Genomic DNA, 20,943 nt, shown 5'->3' on the forward strand with positions numbered 1-20,943 from the left:
TGCCCACCTGGATTTGCACTCAGAGAGAGAGCTTCACCTGTAAATTTCATTTATGTCTCAGCTAAAAATAAAGTAGCATCCCTAATATCACACTCCCTATTTTTAAGGTCCTTTTAAGTAAGTGTTTATAAGAACCCGTGGCGCAGAGTGTTAAAGCTGCAGTACTGCAGTCCTAAGCTCTGCTCACAACCTGAGTTCGATCCCCAGTGGAAGCTGGGTTTTTTAGGTAGGTTGACTCAGCCTTCCATCCTCCCGAGGTTGGTAAAATGAGTACCCAGCTTGCTGGGGGGAAGTGTAGATGACTGGGGAAGGCAATGGCAAACCACCCCGTAAAAAGTCTGCAGTGAAAACGTTGTGAAAGCAACGTCACCCCAGAGTTGGAAACGACTGGTGCTTGCACAGGGGACCTTTCCTTTCTTTACATGTTTAGGAGGCCTAAAACAGCCCTATGAATTAGGCCAGTGTTGTTTCCGCGTTACAGATCAAATAGCTGAGGATGAGAGGTGGTAGCTTAAGAACATAAGAAGAGCCCTGCTGGATCAGACCAGTGGTCCATCTAATCCACCATCCAGTCTCAGTTTCTCTGAAGGTCCAAGAACAGAGCATAGAGGCTAAGATGTTGCCTCCTCCTGGTTTTCAGAGGTTGACTGCCTCTTACCACAGAAGTTTCCCTTAGTCACCATGGCTAGTAGTCACTTATAGACCTGTTCTCCATGAATCTATCTAATACTCTTTTAAACCTGTTAATTCCAGTGGTCATCACTATGTCCTCTGGTAGAGAATTCCATATTTTAAGCTCTCTCAGTTTGTGTCAGCAGAGTGTCTTAGTTGCAGTCTGAAGAAGAGTAATTAAACTCGAGAACTGCTGAACTCTTTGACTATGTACCTCATGTCTATCTGGGTCTATGAGGCTGCATTGTTTAGAATTAGTCTTGGGGAGAGCCTGCCAGGTCTTTGGAAGACTAGGTAGATCTTTCTCCTTGTGCTGCAGAATGTTTTCAGGTTGTTTTGTTTTTTGCAGTGTATGACAGCCTCATACATGAGCTACAGCAACTACTCACCAGCTGTCAGCCAAAATCCTGTTTTGACAGCAGTCCCTGCCCTGGGCAGTCCCTCCCCCCATAGCATTAACAGAACAACAAGCAGCATTCTTTGTTATTAAATGTGTTTTAAGTGTTTTATAGGGTTGTGTGGTAGTTGATGTTAATCCTGGTTTGCAATGTATATGGGTGCACTTTCTATCTGTATTTTACATCTTTTTAGAATTGAAGAGGACCAGGCTTGCCAGATGGCGTGAAAAGCCTCATTTTTTTCATTCTGTCAAATAGGACAATCATGTTCCTGGAGGCCCAGTCTGTAGGCTGGCCATCCCAGATTTTTGTCTGCTGAAGTGGCTTCTCTCAGACAGCAGATTTGGGGGTTCCATTAAAGGGCAGCAGTTGTCAATTATTTTTTTATTAGCCAGAGACCTTTGAAATGTTGTAGGCCTGATTTTGGAGGTCCAACTTTTTCCTCCCTGTCCCTGCATCCCTTCCTCAGGATCTACTTCTTTCCCTGCCTGCATTCTCATCTTCTTATCTCATGGTAATATTTACAGGGTGCTATTTGGGTCTCCTCCCACCCAGCATCTATAAAAAGGTGTTTCAGAAGTGCTTAGAATCTGTTACATCAAAGCCAAGATAACTGAGCATGATCGCCAGGAAACTGAGTACTTAAAAGTCTTCATTGTTCTTTGTGCTGTCTGTATTTGTATAAGGTTTTGTTTTTCATGCAGCCTTCTCCAATGATAGTGGCACATTTGAGCAGGTGTTGAAAGGTTGCCACTGAACACTTCTGTTGTTATGGATGAGATCTACTAACTAATGATTGTCAGTATGTGCATGTTTATGAATAAAGCTGCCATCCAAATGAGTATTGCAGCAGCCTCCACCTGTTAAAGCATATAAGCACACCACATTTTCCATTGCATTTTCATGAATTTTCCCACCCCCTTTTTTGTTTTCCACCACTACTGAACATCAGGTCTATCCCCATGATGCATCCGGGATCTTCCTTATGCTGTAATGATACGTTTAGTACTGGCATAGTAAATTGATTACTATGTATTTTTATCAATATTTTATTTGGGTTGCAGTTGGATTTTCTGTATTGGGCACTGAAATTTCTTAGACAGTCAGTGCACAAGTGGCAATATAGCAGGTGTGAAATTGGCACAGTTCATGAGTGTCAAACAGTGAGTTGACGCTGAGCCCTGTGCTCACCAGCCAAGACACTTGGAGATTCCCATAATGTATTTCTGATTGTGGTTTGTGCTCCACACCTGGATTGTAAAGCATAAGCAAGCATAGTGATTTTGCAATCCTGCTTCAAAAAGAGCACTGAGAACAGCTTGGTATTTCATCTAGACCTACAGATGGTTTGCATTCAACTGGAAGTCATTAATTCTGAGGTAGATCATCTAAGGGAAGGAGAGAGCATGCAAACACAGAACTTACACATATGCTGAGATGTAGTTTATCATTATGTCTGCTGTGCCAATATGTGGTGGTATTTCATTAGACACTACCGGCTTGTTATGGGTGCAGGGCTTTGCCAAAATATTGCCATTCATTGATGGAAGTAATCTGACAAACATTGATGTGTAACTGTCCCATTCACTATCACATTTCAGCACACTCCAGGATGATCTGAATTGATTAGAGGTTTTCTGCATAGTGATGATAGCATGAGGGGTTTCTTGTGTTGTGCAAGTAGAAATTCTTTATATTTTAAAGGGTTTTAACATATCCATTTTCCACAGAACTTTGAAACAGCTGTACAAGAGAACATCAGTATTAAGGGACAGCCATGGCAGGAGTCATCAGATGATCTTCAGAATGGTGTGTGAATTTTTCAGTATACTTTAATTTCATGTTTTGTTTTTCATTATTGGGGGGGGGGGTATGTGAGAGCCAAAAATAGTCCTTTCTTGTTTCAAACAACTTTTATGTAATTTTTACCTCACTGGTTGTTGTTTTTTTATTTGCTTCTGTTCTATTTATGTTAATTTTATGGTTATTCTATCAGCTGTTACTTTTGTTCTTTTTGATGGTGTAGGTTTGCTTTTTATAACCTTAGTAATTGTATACCACTAGGACACTACTGTCCACGCACATTCACAGAGTTTCATTAAAAGGCAATTCTAGTCCAAACTTCCATATTAACCACTATGTTTTTGTGGTAATTTCAGGTGCTTAGGAGGAATAACTAGCTTTGATACTAGTGATTAGTACTTTGATACTCTTTTTACATGGTTTCATTTTATTTATTGATACCCTTCTTTTCTTTCCAGTAGTGACCTAAAACCAGTGCTGTCCTGTCCTCTAGTTTATCTTCACAGGTAGATTAGACTGAGAGAGTTTCACCAGTTTAGGGTCAGCCAGAAAGTTCTATTTCAACCTGGGCTGTCCCATATCTTAGTCCAACACTTGAATCACTATACCAGCATTGGCTTTTACATTGAATGCCAGAAAATGATACATACTTCCTAGTGGTTGTTGCTTCCAAGTCTGTACGGCTATAGTTAAAATCGACCTTTCATGAATATCTATACAGCACAGGTGAGTAGAATTATTTGGCCTCTAGAACCTGCATCTGTGCCTGTAGTGTACTTTGAAAGCATGTGATGTGATCTCCTACTATAGAACTGATCTGGAAAAAACCTGTGTTCCAGCACTGTGGCATCAGTTTGCATTTACAGTGGGATAGTTGTTTGCTTCAAGTGTGGTAGAATGTTACTATAGATAAGCAGTAAGTAGAACTCTTCCGTTTGTGATTCTGCGATGAATATCTCAATCATAAATGCATTTACTTGATTCCATTGTACTTATTTGGAAGAAAGGCTGCCTATGATCTTGAAGTTCTTTATCCTAGTCCCAGCATGTTATCTGGGCCAATTCAACCTTACTTGAGTTATGAGTCTGCCATCTGCTGGACAGTTGTGCTCAGTGCAGAGGATGATTTATAGTTTTGTAGCTAGTATAGGGAGTAATGTTTGAATAGTTCTCAGAATAGTTACTTAATAATTATTATCAATTTCAGTAGTCCAGTGAAGCTTCTCATGAATAGTATCTTTAGTACCATAGTCTTGTTTTGGAAAATTACATCGTAAGATTACATGGCATGTAGCAGTTAAGTTTTTATTTGAAATATAAACTATTACAGTGATTAGTTCCATTTTGTGAGATGAAAATACTGAAGGCAAAATTAGCCTTTTGGAGGGGAGGAAGTTGGTAAATATGCTATTCTGTAATGTACAGATGTTGATGCTGTGACTCCTTCCTGGGCAAAATAGCTACCTAAGCAGAACAGCTGGAGGCAAAACAATTTTGTTTTAAATTCAGTTGGCCTGAAAGCATTGGCACTTCAGTGTAATACCTACAGTTTTACAGTGAACTACACTCCCTTTTCTCCTTAGAGGAGAATTAGTTGGGAACCTCCTCAGTTGATGCCTAGCAAAACCCAGGGATGAGATTCTGAGCAGAATGTAAAATCAATATTATTGATCAGTAAATTAGAAAATAATTTTCTTAAATTATTCTCTGTAGATTGTGTATGTATTACGGCTTCTGTGGCTTGTTAAGATTGGTTATAGTTTTGTGTACTGTCATTAACTTTTAATTTTACTGTTCCCAAGGTGAATGTATTATATATTTCACTAGAACATTGTTCAAGGGGAGTAAAATTAAACCCAAAGATGTATTTTGCTTGTTCAAGAGGTTGTGAGAAAGTTTGTGCAACCACCTGCACAAGTGAAAGCATGAGAACTGTTATAGACTCTCTCCATAATCGGCCTGTGTGGAAGCACTGGAGGAACTGTCAATTGCATTTGACCCTGTATCTTTATAGGATTGAAAAATAAGGCTTGGATGCAGCCCCAGTGTTTCTGGGGGCACAGCATTACTTTCTTTTCTTCCCTTTCCTGTTATAGGCTGAAATGCACACAAATATCCCATGCTGTCCCTGGGTAGGCAGGGATTCTTCAGGAACAGCATGTCAGGTGGCGTGCTGGGCTACAGCAGGAGATGGGACAAGAAAGTTGCATTCTGTGGGCAGAAATGCTGCCACCCATGGAAACACTACACTGGATCTTTGACATTTTGGGGTGGGAGTGATCTTTGACATTTCCCTCCATGCTTTTAACACTTTCCTCTGCAATCCAGTTTATTGGATCATTGCTCTCTAATTGTGACGCACAGTCTATTATTGTTATCTGTTCCACCATTATTTAATTTGCATAATCAAAGGTTTATGTTTTGCTTTGTTGTATGTAGAATAACAGGATTTTTAAATTTTCTTTTATAATTCTGTAATTCACCTTGAGTCTACATAAGAATGGTAGCAAGGAAGTGAAGCAAATAAATAAATAAAAACAAAAGTATATAATGTGACATGAGAGCCAGTTTAGTAGTTTAGTATAGTGGTTAAAGTAGTGGACTTTATTCTGGAGATCTGTGCTTGATTCCATACTCTTCCACATGAAGCCAGCTGGATGATCTTGGGTCAGTCATAGTTCTCTGAGAGCTCTCTCAGCCCCGCCTACCTCGCAGGGTGTCTGTTGTGGGGAGAGGAAGGGAAGGTGATTGTAAGCTGCTCCAAGACTCCTTCCGGTAGTGAAGAGCGGGGTATAAAAACCAACTCTTCTGAATATAGTTTGGGATTTTACTAAAGAATCAAGACTGGGCTGTGAACCTCCTCGAAACAGACTATATATGGACATTCCCACAATAACAATACATATATATGGCAAATACTAATCAAATTTGTAGTGATTTTAAGGGGGAAATTATTTAAAATAAATTGGCTTTAGTAATCTTAATCCTTGCACTCACTAGTCATGAGCCAGTTAGGTACTGGCACTGCAAGCACTCTTAAGGCTTTCTGTAACCTTGAATGACAATGATTGAGGTTGTATCTCTTAGCCACCTGTGAGATATGACTGTGTATGTGCTTCTCCAAATGGAATCTGTTTGTCATGATTGAAACTCAAATGTTTAGTATCCAAACTGTCTTAAGAACTGAGATATGCAGAATTAAATTTAAGGAGTCTGGAAAATCAAGTTTGTTCCAGCCATGATATTCGTACTTGTCAGATGCAATTCATGAGTGTGTTTACATTCTGTATATATTTTACACAATGTTAGCTATTCTGTTTAAAATGTAAAAGATGTGTGTGCAGTCCTCATCCATTTTATTAGGGGATAGAGTTTTTTTTATTGAAAGCTGAGAATTCACAGACTGTTACAGATATTGTTGCAATGGTCTATCAGCATAATGACATTCAGTTGCAGGGTCAAGGGATTGGCTGCTGCCAGGAAACTGAGGCAGGGAAATTATGGGGAAATCTGCCATGTAGAAGCCTAGTTGCTGATGTGCTGTATTGGCAGCTGCAGTTGTAACAGGAAATGACATATGCCCAACCCGATATGCAAAAATCTTTGTAAGTTGCATGCATTTTTGCATGGGTTATCAGCCCTGGATTTATTGCTGTTGTTTTTTTTTCCTATTTCCCCACAGCATCATGGTGTACCTCCTGGGGTTTCCCCAGGTTTACTCTGATCTTTCTCAAACCTACCTTACTCTAAATGTAGTAAAGCCTGAATGGCTGCTGTGTGGGTGGGAACATTTGGATTTTTCTGCCCACATGACAGCCATTTCCCCTGACTCTGTCCCCACAGCAGCCATTTCTTCCCCCACCATTGGGGAGGGGAGAAAAAAATCAGCAATAGAATACTGTTATATTGCTATATCATTGGAATAGTAGGTAATTAAGTCTCTAGCTTGTGAAACTATAAGGAAAAAGGCATATCCCTTGTGAAGATATAATGAAAAGGGCATATCTTTGCAACAGAAGGGCTAGAGACTTGTATTTTTTTAAATGAAAGTTGGGAACTCATAGAACCTGTTGTGCTTCTTGTTACAATGATATATTGATATTTTAGTGCTGATTTTTTTAAAAAAATGGCAAAAACCCAGTGGCTGTGGAGGGAAGAGACACTGTTGGGGGACCAAGGCAGGGAGACCTGCCAGCCCACCAGCAGTGGGGAAGCCACATAAACCTCTCCTGTGTGGAAACCATCTCAGTTTAAACAAACTGGAATTGTTGTGATCAGCACAAACCACGTTAACTGCAAGGCATTCCCTTCCTCCTCCATTTGGAAAGTTTCAGTCCAGCTTTTAATTAGTTATGATGTCCAAATGTTGGCACCTTTACTGATGTAAGTTTGTTTATTGTCCAACCAACTGGGATTCTTAAGCAGTCAAGAATTTTTTTATGGCTACTTGTAGAAATGTGTGCATCTAAAGAAAGTATATGTAAAATCTGGGCATAGTTGTTGAATATAAAAAGGAGCATTATTAGCTCCAAAAGATGCACGAAACATTTATTGAATATTGTTAATGTGGTTTTTAAAAAAATATGTTGAAATCTAATTATTACTGTATTTAGGATTGAAAATACTGTTCTAGTAACCTTTTTTTATGTCACAATTTTTGTCCAGTAGAGGGGGCTCAAAATCCATCAGTGCTGTTAGTAGTACTGCTGTATAGCTTGTTAATACTCAGAACACTTCTAGCAAACAACAGCGCTAACTTGATAACGTCCCTTTCATGCTGTTGCCTTCTTGTCAAGTGAAGTGGACTATCTTCCCATTTGTACTGTTGCTGATGCTCCAGGCTTGTCAAGAGTGCTCTTGTCGAAAGTTGTTAATGGTAGATACAGGATTACAGCACTTACCTGCAGCCAGCACTGCTTCTCACTTCATGGTTTTCTCAGTTCAGCATGCTCAAATTGGACATACTCTCAGTCTCTTCCACATGAATCCACACAATCCTCAGGACAGCTAGGTGTCTTTCCACTTCTGTTGTTTGCTTCACAGCTAAATTTGAAGGAAGTATCTCTTAATGAGTGAATGAGTAGAAACTTTATCCATATATTTCTCTGAGATCCTAAAGATGCCTAGGGCTTCCTAAGTAGGTGAGTTTTAGGGAGGAATTGCTTGTTGTGGGGGTAGAGATTCTACTAACAGAGTTTCACACATTGTACTTGGACTAATTTGACATATGGTATGTTTACATTTTTCATATTAATTAGGTGCTGACATCAGACTCCTTGAGGATCAGCTTGATGAATTAATAGTGGAAGTGGCTTCCAAGCGTAATCAGCGTCCCAGAAAAATACAAGCTCATGTCGTCAAAGGCATTAAAGCACAGCAAGAAATGTTGGTGAGGATCTCTAAATCTTTTGCCATGCATTATGTAATTCTTAATACTCTGGAAGGGGGTGGAATACATGTTCATTTCAAGAAAAATGAAGTATTTAGTCATATCCTTATAGCTTGACTGGTTAATATTCCTGGGTGTCACAATTTGAGAGTTTCATTCCATGTCTTCATAGACACAATGTAAACTATTTCAATTTTCTCTTCTATTTTGGTTTTATGCTAGTGAAGAAGGATTTGCCAATGATTAACAAAGCAGTTTGAGTGCACTGGTAACACTTTTTTCCAAAAAGATATATTTTAACCCTTGAATTTAAAATATTCTTGAAAACAGTAATCCTTTCATGTGCAAATGTTCAGTGCCCCAGTTTTGATGATGTCTGTTGGGCTACAATTGTAAATATATTGTGAAAGAATAGTCCTGGATATAATGAATTCATCTTAATGGTCCATGCCTCTTTTCTTCACAACAGCTCACAGTCTCCCTTGACTGTCTTTCTTTTTGGCACACATCTTCCATCTTGTTTTAGTTTAAAATCTTAAAAGTGCAATTCCAATATATAATGTATATCTGTATTTCACTTTTCTCCTGGTCCTTCCAGAAAATCTCCCATGGTGAGCAGAGATACCTTGTATTCTCTTAGAATTTTAATGGCTGTCTTTGCACAAAATACATTCTGTGGTACAAAATACAATCAAGGTGAGCATATCATGCAGATCTTTCCTTCTCAACTTGTGAGGATCGGTAAAACTCACCATCCTGTAATCATTTTTGCAATGCCCTATTCTGTAAAGCGCTGTTTGAGCAGAAGTTTGAGATTTCTGGGTTTTCACCAGTACATGGATGACACTCAACTTGGTCTCACATTTTCAGTCAATTCCAGGGAGGCTGTTGAAACACTGAACCAGTGCCTGTTTATTTATTCCATTTATATCCCACCCTCCCCACAAAGTGTGTATGGACTAATAAACTGAAGCTTAATTCCAAAAGCATAGAGGTGTTATCAGTAAGCAGAAGGGATTTAGGGTGTCACCTATTCTGGAAGGAGTTGCATGCCCCTTAAAGGAACAGGTCTGTATTTGGGGAGTGCTCTTGGACCCAGGCCTACTGCTGGATAAGCAGATGACAGCTGCCGAGTGTCTTTTACCAACTTCGACTGATTAGCCAGCTGCAGCCTTTCCTTGGCTGAAATGATCTGGTCACAATGCTCTCTGTATGTGGCTACTTTCAAAAAGTGTTCAGAAGCTTCATCTAGTATGGAATGTTCCAGGTAGGCTGTTGACTGGAATAGGTTGTAGGGATGATATCACTTCATTCTTGGCCCAACTACACAGGTTCCCGGCACAATTCAAGATGGTGGTGTTGAGGACTGCCTAATCCCTTATGAGCCTACCCAGACACTGCAATCATCTTCTGATGCCTGCTCTAGGTGCCCCCATTTCTGAGATCTGGTGGGTGGAACCTGGGAGTGGGCCTTCTGGGTGGCCACACCAAAACTCTGTAACTCACAGCCCAGGGATATTGTCACGGCTGGGGCTGGGGCAGGCAAAGTCCAGGGGCAGGCCGAGGTCTGTAGCCGGTAGGCAAGAGGGTCTGAGGCGCCAAATCCGAATCACCGTCCAGGTAACACAGGTCAGAGGTTCAGAAGCCGAAGTCAGGGAGTCCAGAAGTCAAGAGCCAAAGTCAAAGCCGGAGTGGATGCTAGAACGTCAGGTAGATGACTAGTTGCTTCCACAAAGCCTCCTCCCAAAGCCCACAGCTATATAGCCCTCTGCTGGCTGTTGCCCATTTGGGCTAATTGCTGGCTCAGAGAGGCAGCCAGGATCCTGCTACAACTCAAGCATCCTTGCCCTTAGAAGGGCCAGAATCCTTTCAAAACTCAGGGCTCAGGGAGCGTCTTGCTTGTGAGCGTGCCGCCCTCTTCCGATCCCTGAGGTCCTGACGAAGGCGGTCACGCACACGAGCCGCCCGAGAGGGCGAGGCAGGGGGGCTGGGATCTTCTCCAGCTGGAGGCAGGGGCACTGGTGCGGGTGGCAGGGGCACAGTTTCCTCTGCAGGCTCCGCTCCCTCTGCAGAGTCCCCAGCACCCATGACAGATATCTCCTTCTGTTGCAGTCTTTCCTTAGTTGGTGAAGACTTTTTTGTTATGTCTGGCATTTTGTCAGTGATCCCTTCTTCTTACTCTATTTTTTATTTTATTATTTATGTGTTTGTACACATTTTAAGCTTGGTTTTTGTTGTTTTAATGATTTGTTTAGTTTGGTTCTAATGGTTTTTAGTATGTATGTTTTTAATCTATTTACCACCTTGCTGGCACTTATGAAGGCAGAAAAACAGAGTATAAATTTTGTAAAGATGATTATGATAATAATTGAAGATCCTTGTGCTGTCCAGAAGATAGTGTATCTTCTGTCAGTTATGATGTTGATATATATATATATAGATTTGGACCAAGAACACTATATATATATATATATAGTGTAGCAGTCCAGAAGAGTTCTTGGTCCAAATCTAAACTCTTAATTTAATATGAGAGTCAGTGTGAAGTAGCGGTTAGAGTTGTTGGACTATGATCTGGAAGATTTGGGTTTGAATCCTTAGTCTTCCATGGAAGCTCACTAGTTGACTTTGTCACATACTCTGAGCCTAACTTACCTCACAAGGTTATGAAGGTAAGTTGGAGAAGAGAAAAATGATGTAAGCTGCTTTGGGCTTCCACTGGGGAGAAAGGCAGGATATAAATGAAGTACATAAAACAAAAATAAGTAATCTAACTTGCTATATGATCTTAGGCAAGCTGCTAAGCCTTGGTCTTCCCCATCTGTGTTATGTAGATAGTAATGCTAATATGCTGTAAAGAGCTGCCATAAAAATTAAAGAGATTAAAAAAGCACTGTGTGTAAAGCCAAGTTTGGCAACTCCCCAGGTTTTCAAGGCAAGTGATTACGCAGAGGTGGCTTACCATTTCCTTCCTCTGCAAAGGCTTCCTTTGCCATCTCCCATCCAAGTACTGACATTGCTTAGCTTCCAAGATCTGATGAGATTGGACTATACTGTACCATTCCACATCTCTCCAAAAGCACTATATAAATGCTAATTTTTGTCTTCATTCTTTGGTGGTAGGAGGGAACAGCAGAGGAAGGGAGGAAATGTATGGAGCAGATTCAAATCTTTTGAGTGTTCTGATCCCTACAGTCATCCTTCATGGCCCATATGATGGGGCTTGTATATTATTTGGGAGTCAGTTCTGCCATATAAATCTGATCTGTGATGCAAAAGCCTCCAGCAACAGCTGGTCTTGTATGCTGTAGGAAATATGGTATTTATTATGCTTCATAACAAACATTTCAGGTAGGCAAGGCTTAGAGAAGGTAACTTGCTCAAGGCTTCCTGGCTGAGCAGAGAAAGTAACTTGTTCAAAGCTTCCTGGCTGAGCAGGGATTATTTATTTAGCTGATTTGTATGACCCCCTTCAGCACTTACTGAAGCGCCTATCACAGTTTACAACTATTTTAAAATATTATAAAGACACAATAAAAGAGAAATAAAGTGTTGTCATCAGTGAGTACATCTAGAGACCTTCTGGAATCAAAGGGATGGCACCAACCCATTTGGGACTTGGACAAGAGCTTGAACAGGGTGATACAAAAAGAGATAATCCTTCAGATACTCTGGACCCAGACAATCTCAAACGGTGGGTCAGGACCCAAAACGATATTGTGACTCTTTTGCAAGGCTCAGTAGTGGGAACAAAATGGCTCTGAAATATGTCCTGTTGCTCAGTAATTGGGTACTTCATATGAACACTAAGCATAAAAATAAAATACAAATGTTCATTGTTAACTGATATGGGAAAAGGAAAGGTCCCCTGTGCAAGCAGCAGTCATGTCTGACTTTGGGGTGACGTTGCTTTCACGTTTTCACAGCAGACTTTTTACGGGGTGGTTTGCCATTGCCTTCCCCAGCCATCTACACTTTCCCCCATCAAGCTGGGTACTCATTTTACCAACCTCGGAAGTTTGGAAGGCTGAGTCAATCTCGAGCCGGCTACCTGAAAACCCAGCTTCCACCAGGAATCAAACTCAGGTCGTGAGCAGCGCTTAGGACTAGGGATGTGCAAAAAAAAAAAATTCGGAATTACACGGATTCGGAAGTGCACAGGGAAAAAAATTTCGGATTCCCCATGCACTACTGAATACCGTATTCGGAATAGCCGCATATACGGTAGATGCACGGCTATTACCGAATATACGGCCCTATTATACCCTATGGGCCATTGAAATCAATGGCAAATAGGGTATATTTGAAGCCGCCTGGAGGGGGGGGGTTGAGGGAGAGCCCCCAAATTTGCAGGGGACCTGAAGGGGACTCTCCCCTCCAACCCCCCCAAGTCCCAAAAAGATTGGGCCAGGGGATCCCATTCCAGGGGCACCCAAAGAGGGTGCCCCTATTCCATCATTATACCCTATGGGCCATTAAAATCAATGGCAAATAGGATATAATTGAAGCCGCCTGGAGGGGAGGGGGTTTGAGGGAGAGCCCCCAAATTTGCAGGAGACCTGAAGGGGACTCTCCCCTCCAACCCCCCAAGTCCCAAAAAAATTGGACCATGGGGTCCAATTCCTGGGGCACCCAAAGCCAAACCTAACTTCACACCAGAGAATCTCTATAGGCCCCAAATGCACTACATCCCTCTATCTAATCTATGAACCCTGGGCCTGCAGGCCTGGCACCAACATAAACCCAGTTGCCAACCTCACTGCCACACAAAACACAATCTGCTCAAGGTCTGCTCTGCAGACCTGCTTGCAGCAAACCCAGATGCCAGCTCTCCAGCCCTGCCCCAAACAACACGGGGAGAGCTTGTCAACCACAAAAAGCCTGCTGGTTCTGGGTCTCTCACCCAGGTGCCAGCTTCCCTGCCACAGAACACACAATCTACAGATGCCAGCTCTCCAGCCCTGCCCCAAATAACACGGGGAGAGCTTGTCAACCACAAAAAGCCTGCTGGTTCTGGGTCTCTCACCCAGGTGCCAGCTTCCCTGCCACAGAACACACAATCTACAGATGCCAGCTCTCCAGCCCTGCCCCAAATAACAAGGGGAGAGCTGGCAAACCACAAAAAGCCCGCTGGTTCTGGGTCTCTCACCCAGGTGCCAGCTTCCCTGCCACAGAACACACAACCTACTCTATAAAAACAAGAAAGTGACCCAGCCCACACACACCCTCACCAACCCCCACACCAACCAGAGGCAATTTAAAAAACCAAAACAAAACCAGCAGAATCACAAAAGGCCAAGTGTTAAAAAAAAGTGGCCTTTTCACCAACAAGAAAAGGGGGACAAAAGTGGCCTTTTAAACAATGGAAATTAGGCCAAACAGCACCCGCCCCAAGAACCCAAAGAAAAGAGTAATAGCAGCAGCACAGCAGCAACAAATCAAACACTGAATACTTTTAAAACAGTAAAAAATTAACTTTTAACAATACAGGAACTTTGCCACCCCCTCCCCCCAAAAAAACCCTTCACCCTAACCCCAAGAAATTAAAGCCACCCAAATCAGGAGAAGTAAAAGGACACTGCACTTTTAAAAGTCCTCTCACTAAATTAAGATATGGGCAGATTGGCAAACCCCCCCACCCCAGGCCCCCTCCCCAAGCAGAAACCCCAAATAAGCTACCCCACCACCACCCAAATCTGGATAAGTAAAGGGACTCTAAGTCTTTAAAAAAAGTCCTTTTAGCAACAATAAATAAAAACAAGAACCCAAAAAGTGTTTTACCTTGTCTTCTAGGGAAGTCTGAGTGAGAGAGCTGCAGCAGCTTAAGCAATCTCTTACACACAGCATGGAGGAGTCAGCCAGGAAGTGAAGACTCCTTAGAAAGCCCTTCAAAGCATGCATTTCCAATGTATTTTACAAATGCATGCTTTGGATTGGCTGTTGGGGCTCCTCTTCCCCCTCCCCCCTCCCTGATCCCAGGGATGTTAAGGCAGAGGCGGGAAGGTGCCAAAGGAGCTCCTTTGAAGCTCCAGAAGCTAATTGCCGCCTTTTGTTTTGAATTGACAGCTGTTTGCTTATGAATAGCTATTCGTAACTACACAACGAGCCTATTCGGCTGCCGTGTAATGGGCGCTTATGGAAGTCGGCTGCAGGCTATTCCGTATGCGGCCGAATCAACACTGGTTCGGCTGTAAATATGGCTCGGCCGAGCCGAATGCACATCCCTACTTAGGACTGCAGTACTGCAGCTTTAACACTCTGCGCCACAGGGCTCTTTTTAACTGATATAAGATACCTACAAATTATGTTGGGGAAGTGGAAAGGTGAATGGAATTACTTTGCAAGAGATCCAAAACGTACAATAAGCTTAGATCCCACTTCAAAATGCTTGAGACCTGCTGTTTTAGGGTATTGAGGGTCAACATTACCAATGTGAATATGTAACAGAGCTTGTGTTATTACAACAGGTTCCAGTAAGAAATTTAACTGCTATGTTTTGAACTAGTTTAAACTTCTGAATCATCTTTGAGGGCAGCCCCTGACTGAGCATGTTTCAGTAGTCTAATGTGGATGTTACTAGGGCATGCATGATTAGATTAGAACTCAGATCCCAATCTGTTCCAAGTCCAACACTTTATCCACTACAGCTGGCTTCAATAGGGTTACCAACTGCCTGGAGAAAAAATGTCTTGACCTTTTAATAGCGGTTTAATGAGATGTTATTTACCTCCATGCCATGAAAAGCTTCAGCTGACCTTTTCCATGTATTAAGCCTGTATTCCAGGGACAGGGCATTTCCCCCCCCCCCAAGGCAGTTGGCAACCCAGCTCTTTAAGAGCCTGCCTAAACATTCGAGGATACATGGAGCTGTTCTGTTTCCCCTTGTTTCCAAGTACCACTTAATTCTGAGTAGTGACACCCTTTTTTGGAGTGTTCTACCAAATCCTGAAGGAGGAAGTGGTCGAAATCAGTGCAGTTTATATATGAATGCCAGCATCCTTTTAAATATATATTAAAAGTATATATATACACACACACACACACACACACACAAACACACACACACATACTGTGTGTTTCTCCAACCATGTGGCTGCCAGCCGGTGACCTGAGAAGAGACTGGGGAGAAGTGCAGTGGAACCAAATCACACATCATGGAGTATCAAATGTTGCCAAGCAGAGATAGAGAGTGGAGGGGAGCGGGTCTGTATCTGGCAATATATAGCTCAGTGTTTGGTCTGACCACCTTAATTTTTTTTTTAAGTGAGGTAGTGCCACTTCTCAAACTATGCATTAGGGGACATTGTCTCTCCTTAAATATATGTATCCTAGGTAAATGGGATGAAAGCAAGTTTTTTGTTCGTATGTTTACATATAGATAGAGAACTCTGACTGGTTCCAGTCAGTTTCAGTGCATCCAGAATCTCAGGTTGTCTCTTTTGTATATGTTGCCTTGCTCTGAGCATCATAAAACTGCCAAGCCAAATACTTAAGCATAGAGATGTTTTAATATGTTTTTATTCATTCAGGGCTTCTATCAACCTGTTGTCAAACCTCAAGAGACAAAAGCAATGCCTTCTCAAGGTAAGTGGTTGGCAGGGAAGATGAAATTATATAGCATAATTATAATTAGAAAATGCAGTGATTGTTTTAGTTAAATAACAAAAATGTGTCCATGCATCTTTTCCAAAAAGTCTCAGTAGGTTACAATAAATGAAAAGACAGTAAAAACAATAAAATCGTTGACTTCCCAGACCAACCCAAAATACCTGAAAAAGTATTTTCTCTTGCACAATTACAGTTCTTCACAGTCCATGACAGATTGCTTAAACGCACACCTTTTCTTTCTGTGAGCAGCAGTGCTTTGTGAAAAGGTTTGTTGTTCTGAACATGATGTTTGAAATAACTGCCTTAGTGGATTTAATTGTAGTGCTCTGTAGAGATCATAGTGACAGTCAAGTATTGCAGCACTAAAGCCTGCTGTGCTCTTGCTGTTTATTTAGAATATTTCTATTCCAACTCTTCCAGCTCAAGATAGTTTGTATTAAAAATCACAGTGTAAAAACAAACCAAAAAAGCCAGTAAAAATCTGTTCTTCAAGAAACTGGCTTCCCCATGAACAGGTGAGATTTTTTTAAAAAAATAGTATTGCTGGCTCATAATAGCCAGCTAGTAAGTTTCATACAGGCTTCCTCCACAAACCACCAATAGTGGGATGGCATCAGACAAACATAAGATGACTGATCAGGCAATTACCAAAAACTGGCACAGCAAATCCTGCTCTTAAGCTTGGTTATTAAAAGGGCATCCAAAACAGCCCTCTTGTCCTGGGTCCCTATTACTTGTTTATATGGATCTTGCCCTTCTATAACTAAAGCTTGGGTTTTTAGATTTCCCCTAAAATGTTATATTTGAGCAATTGCCTGTGACTCCATATACTCTGCAGTACCAAAATGCGAGTGTGGTGAGGTTTTAAGACACAGTCCTGAAATATCTGCATTTGGAATTTTGCCACACAAAAAATAGCAAGGGATTGTAGTAGTAGTAAGTATGTTTATAATGCTTTTAAATGTTCATAACATCGCCTGTATTAATTTGTTGCAGTCCTTACCGAAACTCCACATTGCAGATGAATGGCTGAGATAATAAGACTTGCCTAAGCCCACATGGCAAACATAAGATTTGAACCAAGGGCTTTATGATTTGTAGCTTGGTATTTTAGTTATTATGTAAGACCAGTTCATAGATTTCAAGATGTCTGTGGTGAATGGGTGCAGGCAATGATGCTAATTTTATTTTTACAAATGGGGGATCGTGACTCAAGGGGAGGATCCCATCCCACTCTCCCCTCCCCTGGTCAATCCTCTGTCCTTGGACAGTTGCTTCTTCCTCTCCCCCACAAGGACCTGTTAAACTTGTTAAGGAAGGGGAACCTTGCTTACCATTTCTTTACTGCTTGCCTGCCCACACACCTTCCCCCCTGCTGCTCTGCCTGCACACTCACACACACCCTTCAGCACCAGTTTGCGGGAAGGCAGTGAGGAGGGTGGAAGTTCCCAATCTCCCTCCTTCCTCCACCCACCTGCAGCACTGACCTCTGGCCAATTTGGTTCCTGTCATGGCAGCAACTTTCTCTGCAGACCTGGGGGTTGAACTCTCTTTGAATACAACAGCAGTGGGATAAACACTGAAGATAAATATATTTAGAGATTCCCCAATGCAGCTGCAAGGAAAACATGTAGGCACTTTTTTAGTATACAACAGATTTTCTGTTTCCCACTTCAACAATGGCATTTTGGCTTACCCTCTTTCATCTTGGGAAGAGGGACAACATGGCACTTCCATCCAGAGCAGGTTTGTTTCTCTTTCGTGAGAGTGCAGGGTTTTTTGTTTGAAAACTCCCAAAGAGTAACAGTGAGCAGTAGCCCTGACAGATCTCAAGTTGAGGTATGGGTTGTGCTTCCCCTTCACTTCTGTGTTAGCAGTGTGCTAGTTAACACCCTTTGCTAGACGGATGTGGAGCTTTGCTGCCAACTACCAATTCTAAGCTGAATATAGGCACCATTTCCTCTTTAACTTGCTGCTTCCTGTACAGCAAAGGATTTTCCATCATCTGCTGCTTTGGCTACATTTCAAACAAGCAGGTCCACTTGTTTGAGTGGCTTTCTTCCCATCATCCCAGTAATAACCTGGACTTGCCGATGACCTGAGGGAATGCAACCAAAAAAATGAATATATCCCAGAGAAGAGTTGTGAGAATATTGTAAGGAAAGAGCTACAAAAAGTCATGGTAATAAACCTGAGACCTTCATGTATCATTTAATGGATAGCAGTCAGTACATCTGATTATGATTCTGAACTGGCCAAACCCCAAAATAATTAAACATTAAATTAATGCACAGTTGTATGTATTTGCATAGCATCTGGGATATTCATGCATCCCTGTTTAGTAACTACAGTGGCCAAAAACCAGAAATATTCAGATTACTCACTACCTTTCATTTCCTCCTTTCATTTCCCTGTGTAGTGGAAGCCATGTAAATAATGCTCAGCTACTAAGAATCAAACATCTTGAAGATATTGTCATGTATCAGTTAAAATTGGATCACATCCTCCATGACAGATGCCATTCAATGCCCCTGGAATGGTCACAAATTGTTATTTTGTAATAAATATACAGCACATCACAGCCTCTATCATGCTGTATCTCCCTGCAACTTTCATCTTTACAATTTCCCCCTTTAAAGATGGAAAACTGAGGCAAAGAGGGAGTGACTTGTTCAGATTAATTCAGGAGGTTCACAGCAGAGCCAGGATTATTTTTTTTTACCATATTTATTCCATCATTCTTCCAAGAAGTTCACATATGTATTTTAACTGGAGAAATAGAGAATAGACCAAGGTCACCCAGTAAGCTTGGTAGCAGAATATGGATTTAAACCTGGGTTTCCCCAGTCTCAACATACTAGCCACGTCCACAATAACACTTAAACCTAGTTCACTTAGATCAAATCCAAGATGCGTGCAGCTACACAACAGTGACTAATAGTAGATTATTGTCAAATGATGCAAGCTGAATGGGCACTGTCCAGTGCTGGGAGACACTCTGGATCAGGGGTGTCAAACTCATTTGTCATGAGGGCTTCATCCGACATAACTGAGACCTTGTTGGGCTGGGCAGGGCCGGGCCATGCGTGTACCTATTTAGGATTAGGTAGCAGAGAGATAAACTTTTTAAAGGACACAGAGAAACATGACTAAAGATTAAAAAAAAAAAAAAAACTTAAAACATGCTTAAAACATTAGCACTTGTTGGTCTTAAAGTTGCTTTTTTTGTATTTCTCCCATGGGATCTAGGGAACTGGGCAAAGGAAGCTCTGGCTCTTTCCCTCCCTCCCCAGGGGACCAGGAGGGGGGAGGAGGCTCAACCAGTGGAGAAAATTGAGGTTTTGCTCCTGTGCGATTGAACAAGCCTTACAAAGCAAGTTGAGATGCAGAAGGAAGCAAGAGAGAGGAAGAAGGAAGCAGACAAGAACCACTTGCTCGGGGGCCTGAAAGGAGCCCTCCAGAGGCCTGATTCAGCCCCCCAGGCCACATGTTTGACACCCCTGCTCTAGACCCAGCCAGCCAGCCTGCCAAGCACTTCCAGTAGCTACTGCACCTAAGAACTAGGGGTGGGCAAAAAAAAAAAATCGGCATTAATTGGATTCGGAAATACACGGGGCCAAAATATTCGGAATACCGTATATTTCCGAATACCGGTAATCGGCATAGCTGTATATACAGAAGATACACGGCTATTTCTGAATATACGGCCCCACTATACTCTATGGGCCATTGAAATCAATGGCAAAATAGGGTATATTGGAAGCCACCTGAAGGGGAGGGGGTTTGAGGGAGAGCCCCCAAATTTGCAGGAGACCTGCAGGGGACTCTCCCCTATGACCCCCCCCCCAAGTTCTAAAAAGATTGGGCCAGGGGGTCCCATTCCAGGGGCACCCAAAGAGGGTGCTCCTATGCCACCATTATACCCTATGGGCCATTGAAATCAATGGCAACATAGGGCATAATCAGAAGCTACTGGGGGGCAGGGGGTTTGAGGGAGAGCCCCAAAAACTGCAGGGGACTCTCCCCTACAAAACCCCCATGTCCCAAAAAGATTGGGCCAGGGGGTCCCTGTCTTTGGGCTCCCCAAAAGGCCCATTGCCACCAATGCTGGGGAAAGCCCAATTAGCCACTTCTTCCACTATAATTGCTGTGGGGAAAGCGGCTCTGGCCAGAGGGGGGTTTGAGGGAGAGGCCCCAAAACTGCAGGGCAGCTTCAGGGGACTCCCCTGCATATAGCCCCCCTGGCCCAAAAAGACTGCACCCATCTGTAGGCACACCAAAAGGAACACTGTTCCCAATGGTGAGAAAAACAGCCAATTAGAGCCACTTCCCCCACTGTAATTGTCGTAGGAAAAGTGGCTCTGGGGAGAAGGGGGTTATGAGAAGAGCCCCCCAAACTGCTGTGCAGCTTTAGGCACTGTCCCACACAAAACCCACAAGGCCAAAAAAAAATTGGACCAGGGGGTCCAGTTCCTGGGGCACCCAAAGCCAAACCTAACTTCATACCAGAGAATCTCTATAGGACCCAAATGCACTACATCCATCTATCTACTCTATGGACCCTGCTGGCCTAGAACCAATATAAACCCAGTTGCCAACGTCACTGCCACACAAAACACAATCTGCTCAAGGTCTGCTCTGCAAACCAAGATGCCAGCTCTCCAGCCCTGCCCCAAAGAACGCGGGGAGAGCTGGCCAAGCACAATGCGCATGCTGGTTCTGGGTCTCTCACCCAAATGCCAGCTTCCCTGCCACAGAACGCGCAGTCTACAGATGCCAGCTCTTTCCTGTGAGGTGCTCAGGGCAGACACATCGTGTCTCGGGGTGGCAGGAGGGGCTGGCCGCCAGGGGGAAGTGGGCGGAGATGGAGGCATCTTGTGTGTCTCCATTTTTCCCCCCTGCACCCCATGTGGCCTCCCCTCCTGGCCATCCCTTAAGGACTGCTGGTGTCCAAAGGAACCAAAGAAGGGGCCTGGTCCTCCTCAACCAGCTTCTCCTCCAGCTCCTGCATGACACTCTGCACCCTCCTTGGGGTGATCGTTTTTGCAGAAAACTGTCCCCAAAGCTCATCTCCAA

The 20,943-nt window shown here is 42.6% G+C and overlaps 1 protein-coding gene across 1 annotated transcript in view; it reads left to right on the forward strand.

Annotated features, from left to right (window-relative positions):
• Positions 1-20,943, forward strand: part of NSL1 (NSL1 component of MIS12 kinetochore complex) — a 31,754-nt gene that overhangs the window by 1,423 nt on the left and 9,388 nt on the right. The window contains exons 2-4 of the mRNA XM_060247033.1: positions 2,801-2,879; positions 8,132-8,262; positions 15,789-15,843. Of these exons, the coding sequence (XP_060103016.1) occupies positions 2,801-2,879; positions 8,132-8,262; positions 15,789-15,843 (265 nt within the window). The remainder of the gene's footprint in view (positions 1-2,800; positions 2,880-8,131; positions 8,263-15,788; positions 15,844-20,943) is intronic.

This window comes from Heteronotia binoei, chromosome 1 (assembly GCF_032191835.1).
Source record: "Heteronotia binoei isolate CCM8104 ecotype False Entrance Well chromosome 1, APGP_CSIRO_Hbin_v1, whole genome shotgun sequence".
Lineage (NCBI taxonomy): Eukaryota > Metazoa > Chordata > Lepidosauria > Squamata > Gekkonidae > Heteronotia > Heteronotia binoei.